General features: G+C 38.0%; 1 protein-coding gene across 9 annotated transcripts in view; it reads right to left on the minus strand.

Moving 5' to 3' along the window:
- The window catches only part of ABI3BP (ABI family member 3 binding protein), a 291,620-nt gene that overhangs the window by 61,596 nt on the left and 209,119 nt on the right, over positions 1 to 20,905 (minus strand). For all 9 annotated transcript variants that reach the window (XM_013974409.2, XM_013973792.2, XM_013974524.2 and 6 more), the window contains 5 exons: positions 17,839 to 17,913; positions 11,467 to 11,526; positions 10,835 to 10,882; positions 9,952 to 10,032; positions 7,667 to 7,744 (listed from right to left, as the gene is read on the minus strand). In XM_013974409.2, coding sequence (XP_013829863.2) covers positions 7,667 to 7,744; positions 9,952 to 10,032; positions 10,835 to 10,882; positions 11,467 to 11,526; positions 17,839 to 17,913 — 342 coding nt within the window. The remainder of the gene's footprint in view (positions 1 to 7,666; positions 7,745 to 9,951; positions 10,033 to 10,834; positions 10,883 to 11,466; positions 11,527 to 17,838; positions 17,914 to 20,905) is intronic.

Below are 20,905 nucleotides of genomic sequence, written 5' to 3' on the forward strand. Positions count from 1 at the left end.
GATGGCCATTTCCTTCCTCAGGGAATATTCCTGATCCAGGGATGGAATCTGGGTCTCCTGCATTGCAGGCAGATTCTTTACTGTCTGAACCACCAGGAAAGCCCAATAAAGGAAAATAAAGCAAGTGAAAATATTCATGACTGGAAATTAAAGATGCACATAGTCAAAGTAAGGTAAGGATTAGTCACCAATTAGTCCTTGTTTTCAAGGGCATTTATTTCACCACTTGGTTGCTTAATATGGTAAACATAGAAGTCAATCATCTAACCCTCCATCCATCTATGTATCTGTCCATCCATCTATCTATTTGTATTTCTCAACCAGAGAGTCATTGTGGAGCAGTATTTTGCTAGAGAAGACAAGTAATCATAATGGCAAAAAGAAAAATGTTTTAGGTATGTAAGAAGAAAAGAGTAGAAACATGTGGTCTCTATCAAATTGTCTTACCTCATGAACCCTGGAGTGAATAAATACTCACTTAGTGCCATTCATTAAAGCTTTGTATGTTAGTTACTCAGTCATGTCTGACTCTTTGCAACCCCATAGGCTGTATGAAGAGGCAAACAGAGAGGACACTGAAAGATGAACTCCACAGGTCGGTAGATGCCCAACACGCTACTGGAGATCAGTGGAGAAGTAACTCCAGAAAGAATGAAGAGATGGAGCCAAAGCAAAACCAACACCCAGCTGTGGATGTGACTGGTGATGGAAGTCAAGTCTGATGCAGTAAAGAGCAATATTGCATAGGACCTAAATTCATGTTAGGTCCATGAATCAAGGCACATTGAAAGTGGTCAAACAGGAGATGACAAGAGTGAGCATTGAAATTTTAGGAATCAGCAAACTAAAATGGAGTGGAATGGGTGAATTTAACTCAGATTATCATTATATCTAGTACTGTGGGCAAGAAATCTCTTAGAAGAAATGGAGTAGCCATCCTAGTCACCAAGAGTCTGAAATGTAGAACTTGGATGCAATCTCAAAAACGACAGAATGATCTCTGTTCGTTTCCAAGGCAAAGCATTCAATATCACAGTAATCCAAGTCTATGCCCCAACCAGTAATGTTGAAGAAGCTGAAGTTGAACGGTTCTATGAAGACCTACAAGACCTGCTAGAACTAACACCAAAAAAAGATGTCCTTTTCGTTGTAGGGAACTGTCATGCAAAAGTAGGAAGTCAAGAAATAGCTGGAGTAACAGGCAAATGTGGCCTTGGAGTAGCAAAGGCTAATAGAGTTTTGCCAAGAGAACGCACTGCTCTTAGCAAACACCTTCTTCCAACAACACAGGAGAAGACTCTGCACATGGACATCAGCAGACGGTCAATACGGAAATCAGACTGATGATACTCTTTGCAGCCAAAGATGGAGAAACTCTATACAGTCAGCAAAAACAAGACCGGGAGCTGACTGAGGCTCAGATCATGAACTCCTTACTGTGACATTCAGACTTAAATTGAAGAAAGTAGGGAAAACCACTAGACCATTCAAGGATGACCTAAATCCAATCCCTTATAATTATATAGTGGAAGTGAGAAATAGATTTTAGAGATTAGATCTGATACAGTGCCTGAAGAACCGTGGATGGAGGTTCATGACATTGTATAGGAGGCAGTGATCAAAACCATCCCCAAGAAAAAGAAATGCAGAAAGGCAAAATGGTTGTCTGAGGAGGCCTTACAAATAGCTTAGAAAAGAAGAGAAGCTAAAGGCAAAGGAGAAAAGGAAACATAAACCCATTTGAATGCAGAGTTCCAAAGAACAGCAAGGAGAGATAAGAAAGCCTTCTTCAGTGATCAATGCAAAGAAATAGAGGAAAAGTGTAGAATAGGAAAGACTAGAGATCTCTTCAAGAAAATTAGATACACCAAGGGAACATTTCATGCAAACATGGGCATAATAAAGGAAAGAAGTGGTATGGACCTACAGAAGCAGAAGATATTAAGAAGAGGTGGCAAGAATACACAGAATAACTATACAAAAATGATCTTCATGACTCAGATAACCACGATGGTGTGATTACTCACCTAGAGCCAGACATCCTGGAATGTGAAGTCAAGTGGGCCTTAGGAAGCATCACTATGAAGAAAGCTTGTGGAGGTGATGGAATTTCAGTTGAGCTATTTCCAATCCTGAAAGATGATGCTGTGAAAGTGCTACACTCAATATGCCAGCAAATTTGGAAAACTCAGCAGTGGCCACAGGACTGGAAAAGGTCAGTTTTCATTCCAATATCAAAGAAAGGCAATGCCAAAGAATGCTCAAACTACCACACAATCACACTCATCTCACACACTAGCGAAGGAATACTCAAAATCCTCCAAGCCAGGCTTCAACAGTACGTGAACCGTGAACTTCCAGATGTACAAGCTAGATTTAGAAAAGGCAGAGGAACCAGAGATCAAATTGCCAACATCTGTTGGATTATCGAAAAAGCAAGAGAGTTCCAGAAAAACATCTACTTCTGTTTTATGTGCTACACCAAAGCCTTTGACGGTGTGGATCACAATAAACTGTGGAAAATTCTGAGAGAGATGGGAATCCCAGACCACCTGACCTGCCTCCTGAGAAATCTGTATGCAGGTCAGGAAGCAACAGTTAGAACTGGACATGGAACAACAGACTGGGTCCAAATTGGGAAAGGAGTTCGTCAAGGTTGTATATTGCCACCCTGCTTATTTAACTTATATGCAGAGTACATCATGAGAAATTCTGGGCTGGATAAAGCACAATCTAGAATCAAGATCGCTGGGAGAAATATCAATAACCTCAGATATGCAGATAACACCACTCTTATGGCAGAAAGTGAAGAAAGAACTAAAGAGCCTCTTGATGAAAGTGATAGAGGAGAGTGAAAAAGTTGGCTTAAAACTCAACATTCAGATTACTAAGATCATGGCATCTGGTCCCATCACTTCATGGCAAATAGATGGGAAATCAAAGGAAACAGTGACAGACTTTATTTTGGGGGGCTCCAAAGTCACGGCAGATGGTGACTGCAGCCATGAAATTAAAAGATGCTTGCTCCTTGGAAGGAAAACTATGACCAACCTAGATAGCATATTAAAAAGCTTTGGTAACTTTGCTATCTGTCTAGTCAAAACTATAGTTTTTCCAGTAGTCATGTGTGGATGTGAGAGTTGGACTATAAATATAAAGAAAGCTGAATGCCAAAGAATTGATGCTTTTGAACTGAGGTGTTGGAGAAGTCTCTTGAGAGTCCCTTGGACTGCAAGGGGATCCAACCAGTCCATCCTAAAGGAAATCAGTCGTGAATATTCATTGGAAGGACTGATGCTGAAGCTGAAGCTCCAATACTTTGGCTACCTGATGTGAAGAACTGACTCATTGGCAAAGACCCTGATGCTGGGAAAGGTTGAAGGTGGGAGGAGAAGGGGACGACAGAGGATGAGATGGTTGGATGGCATCACTGACTCGATGGACATGAGTTTGAGTAAGCTCCAGGAGCCGGTGATGGACAGGGAAGCCTACTGTGCTGCAGTGCATGGGGTCACAAAGAATCGGACACAACTGAGTAGCTGAACTGAGACTACAGCCTCCCAGGCTCCTCTGTCTAAGGAATTATCCAGGCAAGAATACTGGAGTGGGTTGCTACTTCCTTTTCCAGTAAAGCTTTAGGGATGAACGTAAATGACCTCTGGGTCCTGTTCATCAAAGGAGGGTGAGAAAGATCAAATATTCATAATTTGAAGAGACGAACATGCTACCTTGTTACTTTCTGGTCCTGTTATCCAGGGCCTGACACAGTGAGAACCATTAATGATGACTAGTTAAACACCTTTAAAAAATGAGTAACCATTGTAAGCAGGAAAACTCATGAGAAATTCAGCTGAAATATTTTTGGTCCCTAAGCTTTTTTCCTTTCCGTTTTTTTTTGTAAAGGTTATGTTTTTTATTTCCATTTCTAACACAAACCAGTACTCTGTAAATGTGTGATTTTGTTCTTTCTTCTTTCTTTATATATTTGGCCACATAGCATGCAGGATCTTAGTTCCTCAACCAGGGATTGAACACTAGTTCCCTGCAGTGGAAGGGTGGAATCTTAAGCACTGAACCACCAGGGAAGTTCCTCTATAAGTTTTTAAAGTGTGCATCCATGCTGGAATGTGTCTATCCTCATCTTCCCTCCTCTGCCTGCCTCCACACACCACATTGCCTCCTGCCGCCAACGTTCTTGGTAATGCTTTAGCTAAGACTGGAAAAAATTTTTGTGCACACTTTGTAACTAGATTACACTGTTTCAATGATTTTGTTCACATCTTGAGTGGGTATTTATGTAACCATAAATCAGCAAATGCCTTGCCTACCGCGTTAAAAAAAATACACCTGCAAAACATATTATAATGTAGCTCATTTATAAACTTCCAATGTGAAGACTGATGAGCAGAATTTTGCCAAACTTCAGGCCAAAAATAGCAGACATGTTCTGAAATTCTCTGCAGGTTTAACATGGGACTTTCAACATGTAATAACTAGAGTGAACAGAGGAACTGATGTTATTTTAAAAGAAATCAGTTCTCACACACCCTAAAATATGTGGTGATGACTTGCAAATGTTTTTTTTCAATTTTCTTTGAGAGTGGTAGGGTTCCCTGTCAGTTGAACATACTTCAGCTCTCTTGTTAATTTCTTCAATGTTAGATTGTCTTTGCTTTAAGAAATATAAAGAATCATGGCTCTATTACTATCATTCTAGAATATATATAAATTTTAAAACTTTAGAAAAGAAACTTTGAGCAGAACACAGAATAATCAGTACTACATTTATTATTTCTAAGCCACAGGGTCAGAATAGGTTTTTTTCTTTTCTTGTAGTCTTTACTTATATTTTGAAAGAACTTTTCATAAAGGAGTTGAAATATAACAAGTTTAGGCTGTGAATTACATATCTTATCACTAGATAATACAGGGCCTTGAGAAAACTGCTTGAGGGTTTCAATTTTAAATCAAAAAATAAAAGACAAAGACACATTGTGAGGATATAATATTGTAAATATCATCTCGACATAGGTTTCGGTGACTGATAATAAAACTAAATTTAAAAGATAGCTGCATATCTAAAGAGTTTTATAAAATTGTTTAAAAAGAATACTAAAAATAACAAAAAATAGACAAACAGGGATTATAGGAGAAACACCTCTAAGGACCTCTGCTCTGCCCAGTACTGGGGGAGGGAAAGAAGGGTACATGTTTCTCTGGGTGGCATAAAGATCAGGGGGCTGAAATAAATAATCAAAATGCCCCCTGGTAGAGGGACTTCCCTGGTAGTCCAGTGGCTAGGATTTCATGACCCCAGAGCAGGGGGCCCGGGTTCTATCCCTGGTCCAGGAACTAGATCCCACATGCCACAACTAAGACCCAGCACAGCCAAATAAAGTAAGGATTGAAAAAAAAAAATGTCCCCAGGATGCCTCTGGCCAATGGATTTCTACCATGGGTTGAGATAAGAGGAGCAAAGGAGAGAAGCTTGAATATGTCAGGGTTTCAAATAGAGCTGCAGGAAATTGTCTCAGCAGACAAAGAAGCAAGAATGGCAGAGAGGGATGGTGCTGGAGATCCTACTAGCACATTCATGCTGTAGGTTTTAGGTGTTAATTTTCTTTGGAGCACTGGGGCTTTATTGCTGAGGGCCCGGAGACCAAAAAGCACAAGGTACATGAATGGGTGGAGTGTGAAGATCAAGAGGAACAATTGCATTCTCACAGCATCTCTCAAGTTGCTGTGTGCCATCTTGTGCATCTAATGCCTACTGTTAGAAGCACAACACGCTAAAAACAATGCAGTGGATCAACGTCCTCGTCCACAATGCTCAGGCACACATTTATGAGGGTTGGGTCGAAGGCTGATCTAGGACACACAGGAGGGTGCTGTTACTAAAGCTTACCCTCTGCCCCCAAGCAGGGTTACTGGCCTGGGTCATGTTGGAAATGCATTCCTGGTGAGCGCCCTTTAAAGGTCCTTGGCACAAGTCTAGAAAAGTGTGGATCCCAGAGCCACATAGGTTAGGTTAAGGATCCTCAGAACATAAGAAAATGATTAAAATGCAGTATGTTATATAAATATGTTAAGATAATTCATAGAATGGTATCAGATCTTGAAGATACATCCAATCAACTGTGAAAGTAATCTATAAAGCCAAGTTCTAGAAGCAATTTGATAAAAATATTGATATTCCCATTAAAGTAAGAGGAAGCAAAAACAAGAAAAAAACATGCCTATTATCTTTTATTCTCAATTCTGAAATTTACAAGTCTCTAAAAGCTGAAATCTTTTTCTCATTTGGCAATACAACCTGAAGAATATTTATCCTGTTTGTTGTCAATACATATTTTGCTGTAAAAACATCAATGTGTTTGATTATGAGAATCCAGCTATCTTCTATTAAGCCAGACATTAAAGAGGTTTGCAAAAACATTAAAAAATAAACATATAAAGATCAAGACGGGGTATGGATGCAATAGGGTTAAACACCTGCTGTTAATCTCTGAAACTGATAATGAGAGTGTGGGAAGACTGCTGTTACACTAGGCTCCTTACTTCTTGCATATTTTTATTGCATTTTAAGGAGCATTTTATGCTACTTGCATATTTTTTAAATAAATAAAAGTTAATAAACAGAAAGTTAATAAAGTAAATAATAAAATTAACATTTACACCATTATAAAAATGAAACAAATTCAAAACACTTAGAAAATTTACAAGAACTACCCTATACTATAGTGAGTATTCTCAGTCATGTTCATTTAGAATAAGTACTGCTCTACTTATTATAAAATATATCCCTTAAAGGTACATTTCTTTTATTATCATTTCCTCTTTTTGCTATATTTCTTCTACCAATCCCTCCCTCCAGTATAACTGACAATTGAGTAAACTAAATTTGTCCTGCAGCTCTTTAAAATTTATTTGCTCTCATTTTGGGGGGGCTTCCTTCCACATGCTAGAGGTAGAAATGGGCAAATGAGGGTTATTAAGGGGAAAAAAAAGGAAAAGAAAAAAAAACATGAAAATACTGGAATCTGCAACTCCTAAGTAAGAAAGAAGTATATAAAAAGGAAAGATGTCTGAGAGCATGAAGATGTGAGAAAAAGCTTTGTGTAGGTGAGTTGACTTCCCAAAAAGCAGAAAGAAGAAATAATATAAGGAAACCCCAGAGCAAACCTTCCTGGATGTTTTAATATTAATTCATCATTAAAAGTGATTTTCTTGTTACTAGTTTCCTTTCTCAGGCTGCAATATCAATGAGTTCATCAAGTTTTGGAGATAGGACAAAGAGGAAAAGAGGTAAAGAACGTAGGAGCAGAAGGAGGAAGGTAACACAGATTGTTATTTATCAGATCTGGAAAATGAGGCGAAAGAAGGTAAAGCAAGGAAAAAAAATAGGAGCTTACATTCTTACTCATTATCATCAACTGCAAAGAACACTAGCATTCAAAAGCAAAGCTCTAACTAAAGAGACTGTCTTTCCTACATTCAACTGGTAATCATATAACTATTACTACTTGGCTCATGTCCGGTACCTATGAAGTGAAACAAATTTAAACTAACTCACTGTGATGAAAATTCTGTTTCTTAAAGGAAAAGTTTTTTCCTGCTTAAACAAAGAAGGAAAAGCTACTATCCAGAGGTAGGGAAATAGCTTTACCCTGAGTCGTCTTTGCCAATTCAGTCATTCGTGGAATCTTCGTTGTGTAGAGTTCTTGGGTAGACTGGTCTGTTTCTGCTGGGGAAAACACAGCAAGATGAATGGCTTTAAATAAATATCATTAATGAACAAGTTGAAAAAAACAACAACAACAAAAAAAAACACACTTTTTTTTTCCCCATGCAATGGTAAAAGGGTAAATTGTATTTATAACTATGCCTAGTGATCATCTTATTTTAAAGCTACTGGTACATTTTAATAACTCTGATTTATTATATTTACTGTCTCCTTAAATTTTTATATTAATGATTATTATAGGATCTCCAAAAGCTTTTAGTTCAGGATCACTGGTTAATGATACTGGACATGGCTATACTCTTGGATATGCCTCGTGTTTTATGTATCATTGCCTTCATGTTTCCTTCTGTTTCACGAGCTTCACAAGTTATTTAGGGGAACTGGAAAAAATAGATCATAGAAAATAATGCGCATTTACACCACATAAGAATAAATATTCTATTTATCTCACATGAAAATCAAAGTTTATTGACATACAGACACATTACTCCTAACAAAATAAACACTCCTGTATTATCTTGAAATAATTACAACATCATACTGACAGAGCAAATTATACTGTTCACCTTGCCACATACTGGATCCAAGGAAATATTTGGTGAAAATAAATATGCTGTTATCTTATTTTCTGCCTGTTTTATCATCTAGATTCTGCTCATAGATAATTGTGATAGTTGGCCCAATAAACTAAAATATAGTGAAAAAAAAAAAGGAAGCAAAAAACTCAGAAGTGGAACTTAGATAATTAACATATTCAGCAGTGGTTCTTGATAAGTACTTTTGACTTCCTCTCATGGGTAATGCTGACTTTGAGGGCCTAAGCTATAAGAGAAAAATATTTGGCAATTAGGATATATTCGCTCATTCAGTTTTAAGTATTTTCCTTCAAAAAGGATTCCTTTTAAAATGGGATCAGTGACTTTATTTCGCACACAAAGACTGGGTTTACCTGAAAAGGGATGAAGGGAGGAAAGAAAAGCCACTGATTTAAACATAGCCACGTGGGATGTGGTGTGGACAGGGCAGAGGAACCAACAGACACAAGCTGGGAATTCTTGCTTTCCTGTTCACATTCAGCCAAGTCGCAGGAAAACGAGGGTTTCCCACACAGTGAAGACATTGATGCCGAACTCCTCAAAAGCATGGCCAGCTCATTCCAACCAGTCTTCCTGATTCATCCATCCACCTATGTGTCTCCAGGCCACCCACATGTTCATCAGATTAGCCTGGCTACCATTCTCTGTATGTGCCTCTTCCCCATCTTTCTGTAACCTGAAGAGCCCTTCATACCTTTAACTCTCATTCCAACTGGAAGATCTAGCATACATGCCACTTCTTCTGTGAAGCCTTCCCTGATACCCCCAGGTAGTTCGCTTGTTCAATGTGTCATTCATTTCTCTATGATCTCATTGTAATGTATAATATGAGAGTGAATTCCAGGAGCTCTGACAACTGAGAATGTGGGTTCCAGTTTGGCTCTGATGTTAGCTCTACAGTTTGGCCAGATTTTTAAAATCTTTCTATGCCTCAATTTTCTAATCTGTAAAATGGGACAATAGAATCTACACCACAAACTTGTAATGTGTCTTAAATTTAAAAATATGTGTAGAACACTGGGTAGCACAGAGGAAGCACAGTTATTGCTAAATCCTGTCTTTGTATTAGATGGTGATCTCTCCAAGGTAAGTACTTACCTTTAAAGCAGTTGCATTTTGGGATCCCCATTGCTTAGCATTGCACTTAACACTATAAGATATTCAGATTTCAAAAATAAAATTTTTCTTCCCAAATGCAGTTTCAAATACGGAAAAAGCAACAAGAAAGTATAGCATTGATATACACTGGGAAGTTTTTTTTTTTTTATTCTTTAATTGGAGGGAAATTGCTTTACAAGGCTGTGTTGGTTTCTGCCATACAACAACGCAAACCAGCCATAATTATACATATATTGGGAAGATTGTTTTTCCTGAAATTTTGTTAAGATGTTTTAAAACATTCTCATCTTGTATTGGAAGTCAGCATAAATATTAGAAGGACAAATACACAGTTAATGTAAAAGAATCAAGTTAAATGGATATCTTTTACAGTGATAAAAAGAGATCCTCTATTGTTTGGAATACCATGAACACACCGTATGTATGGCTACTTTAAGGGCAATTCCTAAAATGTTAAGTCCTCATTGGGCTGAATATCAAAGCAAAATTTACCAAGAGTGGTTTGTAGTTCCTCTTGACTAGTACTTGGTGAAATCATAGGAATCAAAGGGCTGCCTCGTGTCTCTAAAGGAGCTGAAAAGACAAGTAAGTACCAAGGCTGTCAATCTTTAGATTCAAAAGCCAGCAACCAGCCAAAATAATATTACATGAGATTCTGTTACTTGAAATACAAAAAGGCAAACATTAAGTGGGTCATGGAAAAGAAAGTTAAGTGTGCATGGAACCTGTGGAATATCAGATAATGGTTCTCAACTGTTTTTTTCCCCCACCTGGATAGATAATAAACAACATTCAGTTCTTGACACACTCCATGACCATGCCTGGTTAAGATGGGTATGGTTTAGACATGGTTCTAGGTCCGTCAGCTGCATCTCTCCCCTCCAAGAGAGCACACAGGATCACCCAGAGGAGAGGATATCATCTCTGTAGCAACCATCTGGAGTCCATTCAAATCTATTTTTAAAAATAAACCAGTGGCAAATTTTAGTATTTTGAGATATATAATAATTACTTGCCAGAGCCTTCCACAGCATGCTAGTGTGTTGTTAAGGCCACAACTGAGAACCATTAAGCCAGCAGAAATGTTAATTATATGGGCATGAGTAAGGTGGGGTCATTTTGAACACAGATAAATGAGGTAGGTGAGGATGAAGGTGGTAATGAGCGTTCTTAAATTGGTCTTCAGAGCAAACCTTTAAAACAGTGAAACCACTGCCTTTCTATTCTGAAAAGGGTACAAATAATGAGAATGAGAATGAAACAAAGAAGAGGACTGAGAAGGGAGGATGTTTCAATGTGATTGTTTGAGAAAGACCTGCAATCTTGATGGCAGCCAGGAAAAAAATTAGAGTGGGTCAAATGGAAAAACCATTACCTAGAGTTGTCTCTGGCAGATGGATTCTAAAGGTAACAGGTTGCAGAACTAGGCCAAAAGCAAACCAAAAAATATATTTATGAGAATTACTACCTGGTGGAGTAAACTAGTTTCTGTGTCTCTACAATGCACCCATCTGAACATTTAAACATTCTCATAGAGAATCAGAATAAATATAAGAAAATTCTATATATCAGGTGACACCCAGGGAACTTAGTTTAGCTAAAACTTTAAAGTTTTCATTCACTGTCACTATGAGGAAAATTTGGGTAGGCAACCATATTTTTAATTTAAAACTACATCCACATTTGGATGTAGCTATATTTACATCCCGAAAAAAGGTGAAAATGGTTGACTCAGTTAATAATTATATCTTATAGCTTTAGCATGATTTCCTATTCAATAAAAACATTTTCAGGGAAAATAAACTAATTATACCCTATTCCCTCATGGGGGGAAATATGTCAAGCAGATTGCATGATTAAATCTTCCTCTAAAGAAATACACATTTTCTATCTGAAATCTTCTCTGAGCTTCTTCTGCATATCACCCTCATTACAAAAATACATTTGCCTCAAGAATATTTTTTTGAAAAATACACTTCCTAACTGGGAGAATAAAAGTTCATTTACCAGGTTCGCTCTGAGAGACTTCGGGGTCTGGCTTATGGGGAAGGAGCACATCTCTTGGAACTGAAAGAAAAAGATTATGAAACACTGTGTATTCTAAATGCCATACCTGGAGTGAAACTCAACCCGCAGATATAAAACTCTGGGAAGCATGAATGAAGTAAAGATATTTTCACAATGGCTAAAACACTAAGGCAAGAAAAGGACTGTCTTTCCAAAATGGAAAAATGTCAGTGTATTAGGGAAGGTTCTAGTGGCAGTAAAACAAAGTTGGTCATGGTTCATTTTGAAGATTCCACTGAGGGGGGAAAAAAGGAAGAAGAAACTAATTTAATTAAACATAAGAAGGTTATCTCCCTAAGTTATCTTCAAAATAAGAAGTCAGCTTTTGTCTGAAGCGTTTAGCTGCCTTGTGATATTCCTGCTAAAATTCCACCAACAGAAATAGAAAACATTATTTTAAAGAAATGGGCTGAAAATAGGGAGAAACGGCAAGAGAAGCAAAACTCTTGAGGATCTAAAAAGAGAACAAAACTTTATTCTAAAAGGCATGATAGTTGTAGGGAGAAAAATAGAGCAAAAGGAATCAGCCACTCTTGAGAAGACACCACAGGTAAAGTTGATGAGAGTGCTTGTTAAGTAGTAAATGTTGGATAAAGGTTGCCATTTTTGTCATTCTTAGTGATGTGGCTTCTAGTATCATAAGTATTAGGGCCTCCTGGCATGAAGACAAGGGAGACAAATATATGGTAAACTACAGGCCTACTCATAGTCAATTCTGATCTGTGGTATATTTTTAATACCTGTGTCCAGTTCTACTTTGGAAAAATGTTAGGCTGGGAATTGATGCCTTATCTCTCATTGGGGAAAATATCAGGTTGACTTGCCTATTGTTAATACCAAATTTCTATGGCAAATCTCCTTTCAGGAGCAATATATTTCTTTGACTCAGTTTCCCTACAAGGAAGTCCTTGTCAACCCTACTCACTCACTGAAAAGTTTTCCTACCACACTAAATTCATAAATACCCTTAGGTACGCAGTGTAACTTTCGTGCGTCTTATATGGTGCTGGAGGGGAAAAACAATAGGATTCAGGCTAGAATTCTCCCTCTGAGAAAGATGAAGAAAATACTTTTGCACCACAAAGTGGACAAGCACAATTTTACCATTTGTGCAGAAAAAAGATCATATAAAATGGACATTCATTTTCTTTTATGGCTTTTGGAGATTTCATTTAATGTGGATGTCACATCTGTTCTTAGTCTAGGCCACTGACTAAGTACCAGTGAAATCACAGTTGTGGAATTTGGCCCATTGGAAAGAAATGTAACTCTATTAGAACTTCTAAGAGCTAAAAGATAACGACCAGGAGAACTTGAAATGTGGATTTTTGTTTGTTTTAAAAAGGTTAACTTCAAAAAAGATAAGTGGTGGACAAAGTTAGAGAAAACCCATCATAATGGTGAACATTTCACCACTGCTATGTAGGCTTTTTAAAGATTCAAGCAGTAAAACATGAAGAATTTCCAGCCGTAAATCAAACTAACTGTTTATCTGTAGGGTGAGGGAGAAGGCACTTTGATGTGGCTCTGCGAAGGTCATGGCCATACAAAGCAGCCTGTAGTTTATAAACATCCTAATTGATTCCAGGGCTAGACTGCACAGAGAGGAGGTGGGATTAAGGAAGGGAAAAGCTGAGAAGAATGTGCTACCAATAAATCCACCATATTGTAAACACATTACCTGCTGCCTGCCTTAGTTTCCTGAGGAATTCAGACAAGCATAATGTGGATTCCTGCTGCTGCCACTGGCACGTTTTAACCATGAAGTGATGATTTAACAACTGCCATACCAGAAGTTCTAAAGCAGGTGAAATCAGTGGAAAGGAAAGAACTAGAAATATTCACAGGAAAGGGATGTGAATCATTCTCTTACTTGGTCAATGGCAGCTCCAAGAAATGCAACTTTTTTTTTCTTTTCCCCTATGTGGCATTCTGTCGTGTATTAAATTGAATAAGAGCATGATTCTAAAAGCCTAAATCTTCCATGCTGGGGGAAACGTATGAGTGTAAATCATGACAATTTAACTGAGAAGGCAGTTTTGATTTCCTTATTAAAATATTTACCATGATTATATTTTAGACCCATTTGTATTAGCCAATTTACCATTTATATTAACAAACAAATTAACTTACCAGTTATATATATATTAACTACCTTTTTGAATAAAGGGCATCTCTTCAAAGAAAAATTTAACTACCAGAAGACAACTGTGAATGGAAGTGTCTAATATGGACAAATGTGAATGAACATGCAAGAGGGTTCTGCCAGAATAGACGGGAGAATGAAGGTGTTGCTCTCTGATGGAGATGGTGCACTAAGAAATCTTCAGTGAGCTTTACCCTTGCAACAGCCTACAAAGATATTGTCACAAATAAGTAATACACATAGACCACACACCTCCTTCATGTCCAGAGTGCTACTGCCTTTATTCCAACCTTGGACCTGGAGGCACAGTCTGAGAGGCAGCAGGTCTTCCTCGCAGAGACCACCTTCAGAGCTTTGCTTGTGCTCTTGTGTCGGCTTCCCTTGTGTCTCCTCTGGGACCTTCCACTTTCTATCATTTCTATTATCTTATATTTTTCTCTATTAATCCATACTTTCATTTATCTATGAATTCTTCCCTCTCCACCCATAAAACAACTCAAGAGTTCCAACATCCTAAAATTAATAACCAGTTCCTTGACATGGCTTCCCCTTCAAACAATCCCTTTCTGACTTCTGAAGCACTGGCCCACAGGTTTCAGGCGCAGGCTTCTAGACCTGCACTGTCAAAGCCAGTGGCTTTTCTGGCCTCCTCCTCCTCACTGTTACTCATGGCCCTCCTTCCCTGCCTGGCCTCCTGAGTTCCTTTTTCCTGGTACTCTCTGATCATTTGACAAATCTTCTGCTGGCTCCTCCTTCCTCTATCCACTATTTAAATGTAACCATGTCCTCAAAGACTTTGATGTCTGATCTCTTATTTTCTCAGTCTGTACCTTCTCCTGGATGATATCATTCCCTCAAAATTTAAGAACCTTCTATACATAGTAGACACACAGACACATGGCTCCCAAATCTACATCCTAAATACTGACTTCTGTGTAGAAAGCCAAAAATTCATTTCAACCACCAGTCCAACTGGCCCTCCAAACCTAGCACCTAGTCCTCCCTCTGTGTTCCCTGCTTTAGTTAATGATATTGTCATCTACCACCTGCATAAGCCAGCTTCCCTGGTAGCTCAGTTGGTTAAGAATCCACCTGCGATGCCGGAGACCCAGGTTTGATTCCTAGGTGGGGAAGATCCTCTGGAGAAGGAAATGGCAACCCACTCCAGTAATCTTGCCAGGAGAATCCCCATGGACAGAGAAGCCTGGCAGTCTACATTCCATGGGGTTGCCAAGAGTCAGACACGACTTAGCAACTAAACTACCACCACCTGCCTAAGCTGGAAATCACTGTGTCCTCTTTCTCTCCATAACACCATTCAGTCATTGTCCGCATTCTAGCAATTCCATCTCCAAAAGACATTTCAGCATTCATCCCTTCTTTCCTAACTACAAAAATGCTGCAAATCAGAATCTACCAAAGAGCAGTTTAGAGCATTTGCAGGGTTGGATAGCTTGCTGAAATCTAGATTTTTTTTTCCCCCTGGCTTGCTTCCAATGACTGAAGTCTATCCAAATATTTCTGTGGTGACAGAAGTTTCCACATAGCCAAGACAGCCTTTGGTACAGAAACAAAATCTATAAAGAAGGCACAGCTCCGCTGAATCAGGCATCAGAGTGATTCCTCTGCCCTGAATTTGAAAGCGTTTCTCCAAGGCAGATCAAAAGAAAAGCCAGTACTGTTCTGGCTCTGGACATGCTGTGTAGGCTCAGTGTGTCTAGATTCCTGATTAAATACCGTAGTTAATTTGACTGAGTGACTGGATATTCTCTAAAGTCTAACTGGATGAAAGCTGTGTTATGCTTAGGCATCTATGGAATAGAAGAGCTGTACAGAGAATCTGAGACTGACTAAAAATTCAATTTTGTCACTTCTGACATCACTTAGAATTGAGACAAACATCATGTTAAAACATAACTACGTCCCGATGTCAGTACATTTTACATCTTTACAGAGCATCTGTCTCTCTAGGATATACCAGCACACATTATGTTTACATGTAACTTACCCTGTTTTCTGAGGAGCCAATAAACAAAGTCATGGGCTCCTTAGGAAGCAAACCTGAGACTAGGTTCAGACCCCAAACTGTTTGAATCCAGTATGTTTAAATACTTGGGAGAAGACAGAAAAGTAGTAATGATTGCCTTATGTTTCTTCCTGCAGCATCACACCCATGGAGTGACAGGGGAACCCCTGATGGACACAACGGCAGGACCAACACCAGCTTTAGACACACAGTTCACACTCAGGTTTAGAGACACTTGGAACTGGAGCGTCAATAAAATAAGCCTAATGAAGGCTCCATGGGGAGCGTTTGTGCTGCTGTTCCAAGGCTCAAACTTAGGAGTTAGAGTGTGAAAAATAAGGTATTGATGAAAGTAAGGTAAATATTAGATATTTAAAAAGAAGAAAAGTTTAACTATTAGATATGTTACTTTAATGAGATTATGTCATATCAGAACCGATAGTATTACTTTTTCTAATGAAGAGGAAAAGTAATAAAACCACTCACATATACTGTCATTATCTCTGATGACTCCATCTCCATTAATATATTTGTTCCACAGTTGAAAACAAGAAGTTGACCTTTTGCCAGTGGGAAGATAAGCTTTTTTCTTATTGGTGTTTATAATATGACTTTTGCTTTTAGCGGTACAAGTTTACATTCTGGACTTCAGGGCAAAAAGGCTCTTTGTGGACTATCAATACCTGCAACCACCTAATCATTCCACAGCAGCAGAAACATTCTCCACTTACATAACCAGGAAACCATGATAGCAAGTGAATTCACTTGTTTCCAAAATGCCATCAGTCTAAGCTACAGCTCAGAAAAGCTTTGGTTCTAGGAATGTTCTATAATCTTCTAGGACCACCTAAGAACTTATAATAATTGAACTTTTCTCTTTAAAAAAGGGGGGAAAAACCTGTAGTATTTCTCAGATACTCTGGCTAAAAATTTGGCTTGGCTTGTTAGTGAACTAACAATGAACTACTTAGTGAAGCTGACAGAGGCTCCTTATGATCACTTGAGGATCTGGAGAAATGTCTGGGTCCTTGCAGTCCCCACCTTGACTTCTCCCACAGATGCAACATAATCCACCCCCCTAAACAGGCAAAAACCTTCTCAAATGATAGGCAATAAATAGATCTGTAGCTATGCTATGGTTTTTCCAGTGGTCACATATGGATGTGAGAGTTGGACTGTGAAGAAGGCTGAGCGCCGAAGAATTGATGCTTTTGAACTGCGGTGTTGGAAAAGACTTGAGAGTCCCTTGGACTGCAAGGAGATCCAACCAGTCCATTCTGAAGGAGATCAGCCCTGGGATTTCTTTGGAAGGACTGATGCTAAAGCTGAAACTCCGGTACTTTGGCCACCTCGTGCGAAGAGTTGACTCATTGGAAAAGACTCTGATGCTGGGAGGGATTGGGGGCAGGAGGAGAAGGGGACGACAGAGGATGAGATGGCTGGATGGCATCACTGACTCTATGGACGTGAGTCTGAGTGAACTCCGGGAGTTGGTGATGGACAGGGAGACCTGGCGTGCTGCGATTCATGGGGTCACAAAGAGTCGGACATGACTGAACTGAACTGAAAGAAATCATTTAGTGTGTGTGTGAAACAAATTTCCTAAGCAACTGCTCCATGAACTGGGAAAGTAGAATTAAAAACAGACAACAAAAAGCCTCAAATAAAGGGAAAAAAATCCTCAATGCTGAATAGTGTAAAATTTCTGAACCCAAGAAAATGGCTAAACATCATTTCCTCCATTTGCAAAACATTTTATCATTTTTGTGGGAAAATACCAATTCTTTATCTTATTTTGGTGAAATGTGAGCATTGTTTAGTTAACATTAGTGGGTTATATTTTAGAAGTCAGAAAAGAAAAAAGCATTCTACCCTTAATTCTAGGTTATTTTTTATAAGTCAGAAAAAAAGAGACATCTTCTACCCTTGGCATAATTCTCTGCCTTTGGATTATATCAATGTTTACATAAATAATGGAGCACACATGTAACTCTTATGAACACTTTGAAATGATTATATCATGCACGACACAGAATAGTATCGGAACATAAATGAAATATGTTCATCCTTCCTCATGTTTCATTGCAGTAGAATGTGACAGTAGAATGCATTTGACTTAAACATGAAATAAAGCATTTACCAGGTGACGTATAGGACACTTCTGGACTTGGTGATGTCTTTGGCTTCAGAGTAACACGCTGGAATACCTTAGGAGCTGAAAGAGAGAGCTTGGACCGTGAGTTATTTGGTTTCAGCCTCTCCCAGTCATGCTTAGCACATAAGATCTGACAAAGCATACACCTGATTATTGCTTTTAAAAAAGTATTGAAACAGGAGTTATATGGAAAAATAAACCTGAAGCTCTAAAAGTAAATCAGTTAGAATTTCAAATACTTTTTAGAAAAATGAAATCTGAGAAACAGCAAAATTTGACTAAGGATAAAGGTAGGATGAAGAAATTTTGGAAACCTTTCAGAAGAGATAGCAATTAAATTAATCTAAGAGTACTCTTCTCTGGATGTTTGCTTGACTTCTTAAACCCATCCTCATGCCTTCCTGTGAAGAATGAGTTCAGTAAAGTCAAAGTGGGACCCCCGAAAGCATGTATGAAAGCAACTTAAAGTCAGATCAGCTACAGCAGAAAGAGAATGGGCAACGGAAGGGAATGTTTGGGCTCATGTTCTGTGCCTCTGGCAATTCTTAGGCTCTAAATAAACCTTTAAATGACATGTTTACAAACTCAAACCATCTTTCCACAGCTGTTCCTTTGTAGTAACAAGGTGCTAATGTAATAGATTTTTGTTTTGTTTTGTTTTGTTTTAGTCCTGGGGGCAGTGGGGGAAGAAAGGCCTACTTTATTTATATAGTTCATTTTACAGCTTCAAAAATGCTTTCATAAAGGTCATGCCCTTTGATTCTCACCATAATGCTGAGAGGAAGGAATGATCAGCTTCACTTTGAAGCAAGGTTGGAGACTATTGCCTGGAGTCACATGGTCATTAGGCACCAGAGCCAAGACTTGAACTGAACCCCAAGGTCCAGACATGATCGCTAGGTCCCAACTCTTGGGTTTCCTATATCCCAGCTCTGCAGGTCACATTTTTAACTTGCTCCTCATTTTTTAGGTAGACATAATAAACTGTCCTAACTCAAACCATGACTGTGAGAATTAAGTGTGAATGTCAAAATGATGTGAAAGCGATACTCCTATAAACATTTCTTTCCACTTTTGGAGAAACTTTACAAATTTGACATTGAAAGATCTGAGTATATTTTGCTTTTCACATTGTTTGCCCCCTCAAAAATTAGGAGCAATTTTGATGGTTATATGATTTCTAGACATACAATTATTAATAACAGGATTGTTCACTGTTACTAATGAACGTAGGAATCTAAAATCAAACCTATATTTAATGATAAAATATTCTTGATGATTTCTTCCAAATTTTTGATCCCAATATGTCCTCAAAGGCCAAATATAGTAAATTTAAATTTTCCTATCTAATTTATCAACATAGTTTAAGTATAAATAAGGCAGCATGCCCAATTATAGAATTTCATTCTGAAAATAGTGGTATATAAACAACTGCTTTGCTCTTTAGGTTGTACATGCTATGTTGGATGATGGCCTTATACCCCAAAAATAACAATTTGCATTTGCTGTTGCACATACAAACAGAACATTCTCCCATTCAAATGACCTTTTGCAACAACTAGCTGGGTGTAAGGGGGGAAGTACTATGAGAGTTTAAACATTTGTCTTTGAACTATTGAGTGATACACATATATACATACGAAACATCCTTGAAAGACTATAAAAACCTAGGGTATTGCTGGCTATTAAGTAAAGCTCATATTCTCCTGGGTAAGAGAGATCCTAATTTCACCCACTTTTAAGAGGAATACGTAGAATGAACAATTTTCCAAATCGTCCCCTTATATTAGGCCACCCTGACAAAGTTGGAAGTATTTGGGTGGCAGCTACTTTCCAGGGGAGATGGTGATGGACTAGAGTTTGCTCGGCTGGGACGGAATCAGGATGCTCTCTTGTTACAGTCTGCAGCCACTCCAGGGTTTCAGAGTTGGAGTGGAACCACTGAGTGTATGCATCTGTCCATTCTGAAGCTGCTTATCTTGTCAAGAAAGGTTAGCTAAAGGTCTAAATCAAAATCAAACAAGGTTGAAACTTAGAGTGTCATAATCGGAAACTAGAGTAAGGTCCTGATTTACTATGTCGATTTTTGTAAGTATAGAGTACAGCTCAAAAAGATAAAATTATGAATGCCTTCCTTCTTAGTTCTTATCTCCTTTACTTTTTATAATGTTGCTAACCAGGGCTTTATAGCCTCAATGTTTTAACTTCCAACACATCTTATTTTTCATCTGTCCACTTACTTTCCAACATTCATTGTTTTATGCTTTCTTATTTCTTTCCATTTCTCCTTTTCCTGCTACATTTATTCTATTCTTTATATTCACATAAAAGGTTGAGAGTTCCTTTCATGGTTTTAACTGTTGATTTCTTAGAATTAGATTTTAGTTTCCTATTCCCAAATTTAATATGCTTGCTTTTAAAATTCTTATTCTATTTATTTTTACTTATTCACTAATTCCAGTTATTTTCCCCAGCATTTCTTAAATATTAACATTTCAAATTTATTTCCTGTTATTTTTAAATTCCTTATTCTTTCAGATGATTGTTGCCTTGATACCTTCATATACTTACGTATCACACCCATATTATTTTTCTAGCAAAGTTTTAGTAATTAAAAACACATTTTAAAATACATTAGAGCAGATTGAAAATCATTAGCTAGATGTGGTACCAGGACTTTCTTTTAAGGAGTTTTCCTTTAAAGAAAAAATAATGGGCAAAATTTCTCTCAAAAATATAGTAGAAAAAAACATTAATATCTCTCAGGTATTCAAGATCATTTCCAAAGCTAACAGTTCTTCTTTTTTTTTCTTTCAGTAGGGATACTGAGATGTGATTAAAGATTCTGCGGTGGTAATTCAGAGCTATTACCTGGATCAAGCGTAACTTTGATGCTGCTAACATTTTCCTTTCCCCAGATCACTGGTGACAGTTAGGGTTCCTTTCCAGTACACTGGGTAGGTGCACTTCATATGCTTTTTGGAAATGGGCCATGTCTAAACAGATTTAAATATAGGTGATTGGCTAGACTGTAACTACCTTGACCACAGAA

Source organism: Capra hircus, chromosome 1, assembly GCF_001704415.2.
Source record: "Capra hircus breed San Clemente chromosome 1, ASM170441v1, whole genome shotgun sequence".
Lineage (NCBI taxonomy): Eukaryota > Metazoa > Chordata > Mammalia > Artiodactyla > Bovidae > Capra > Capra hircus.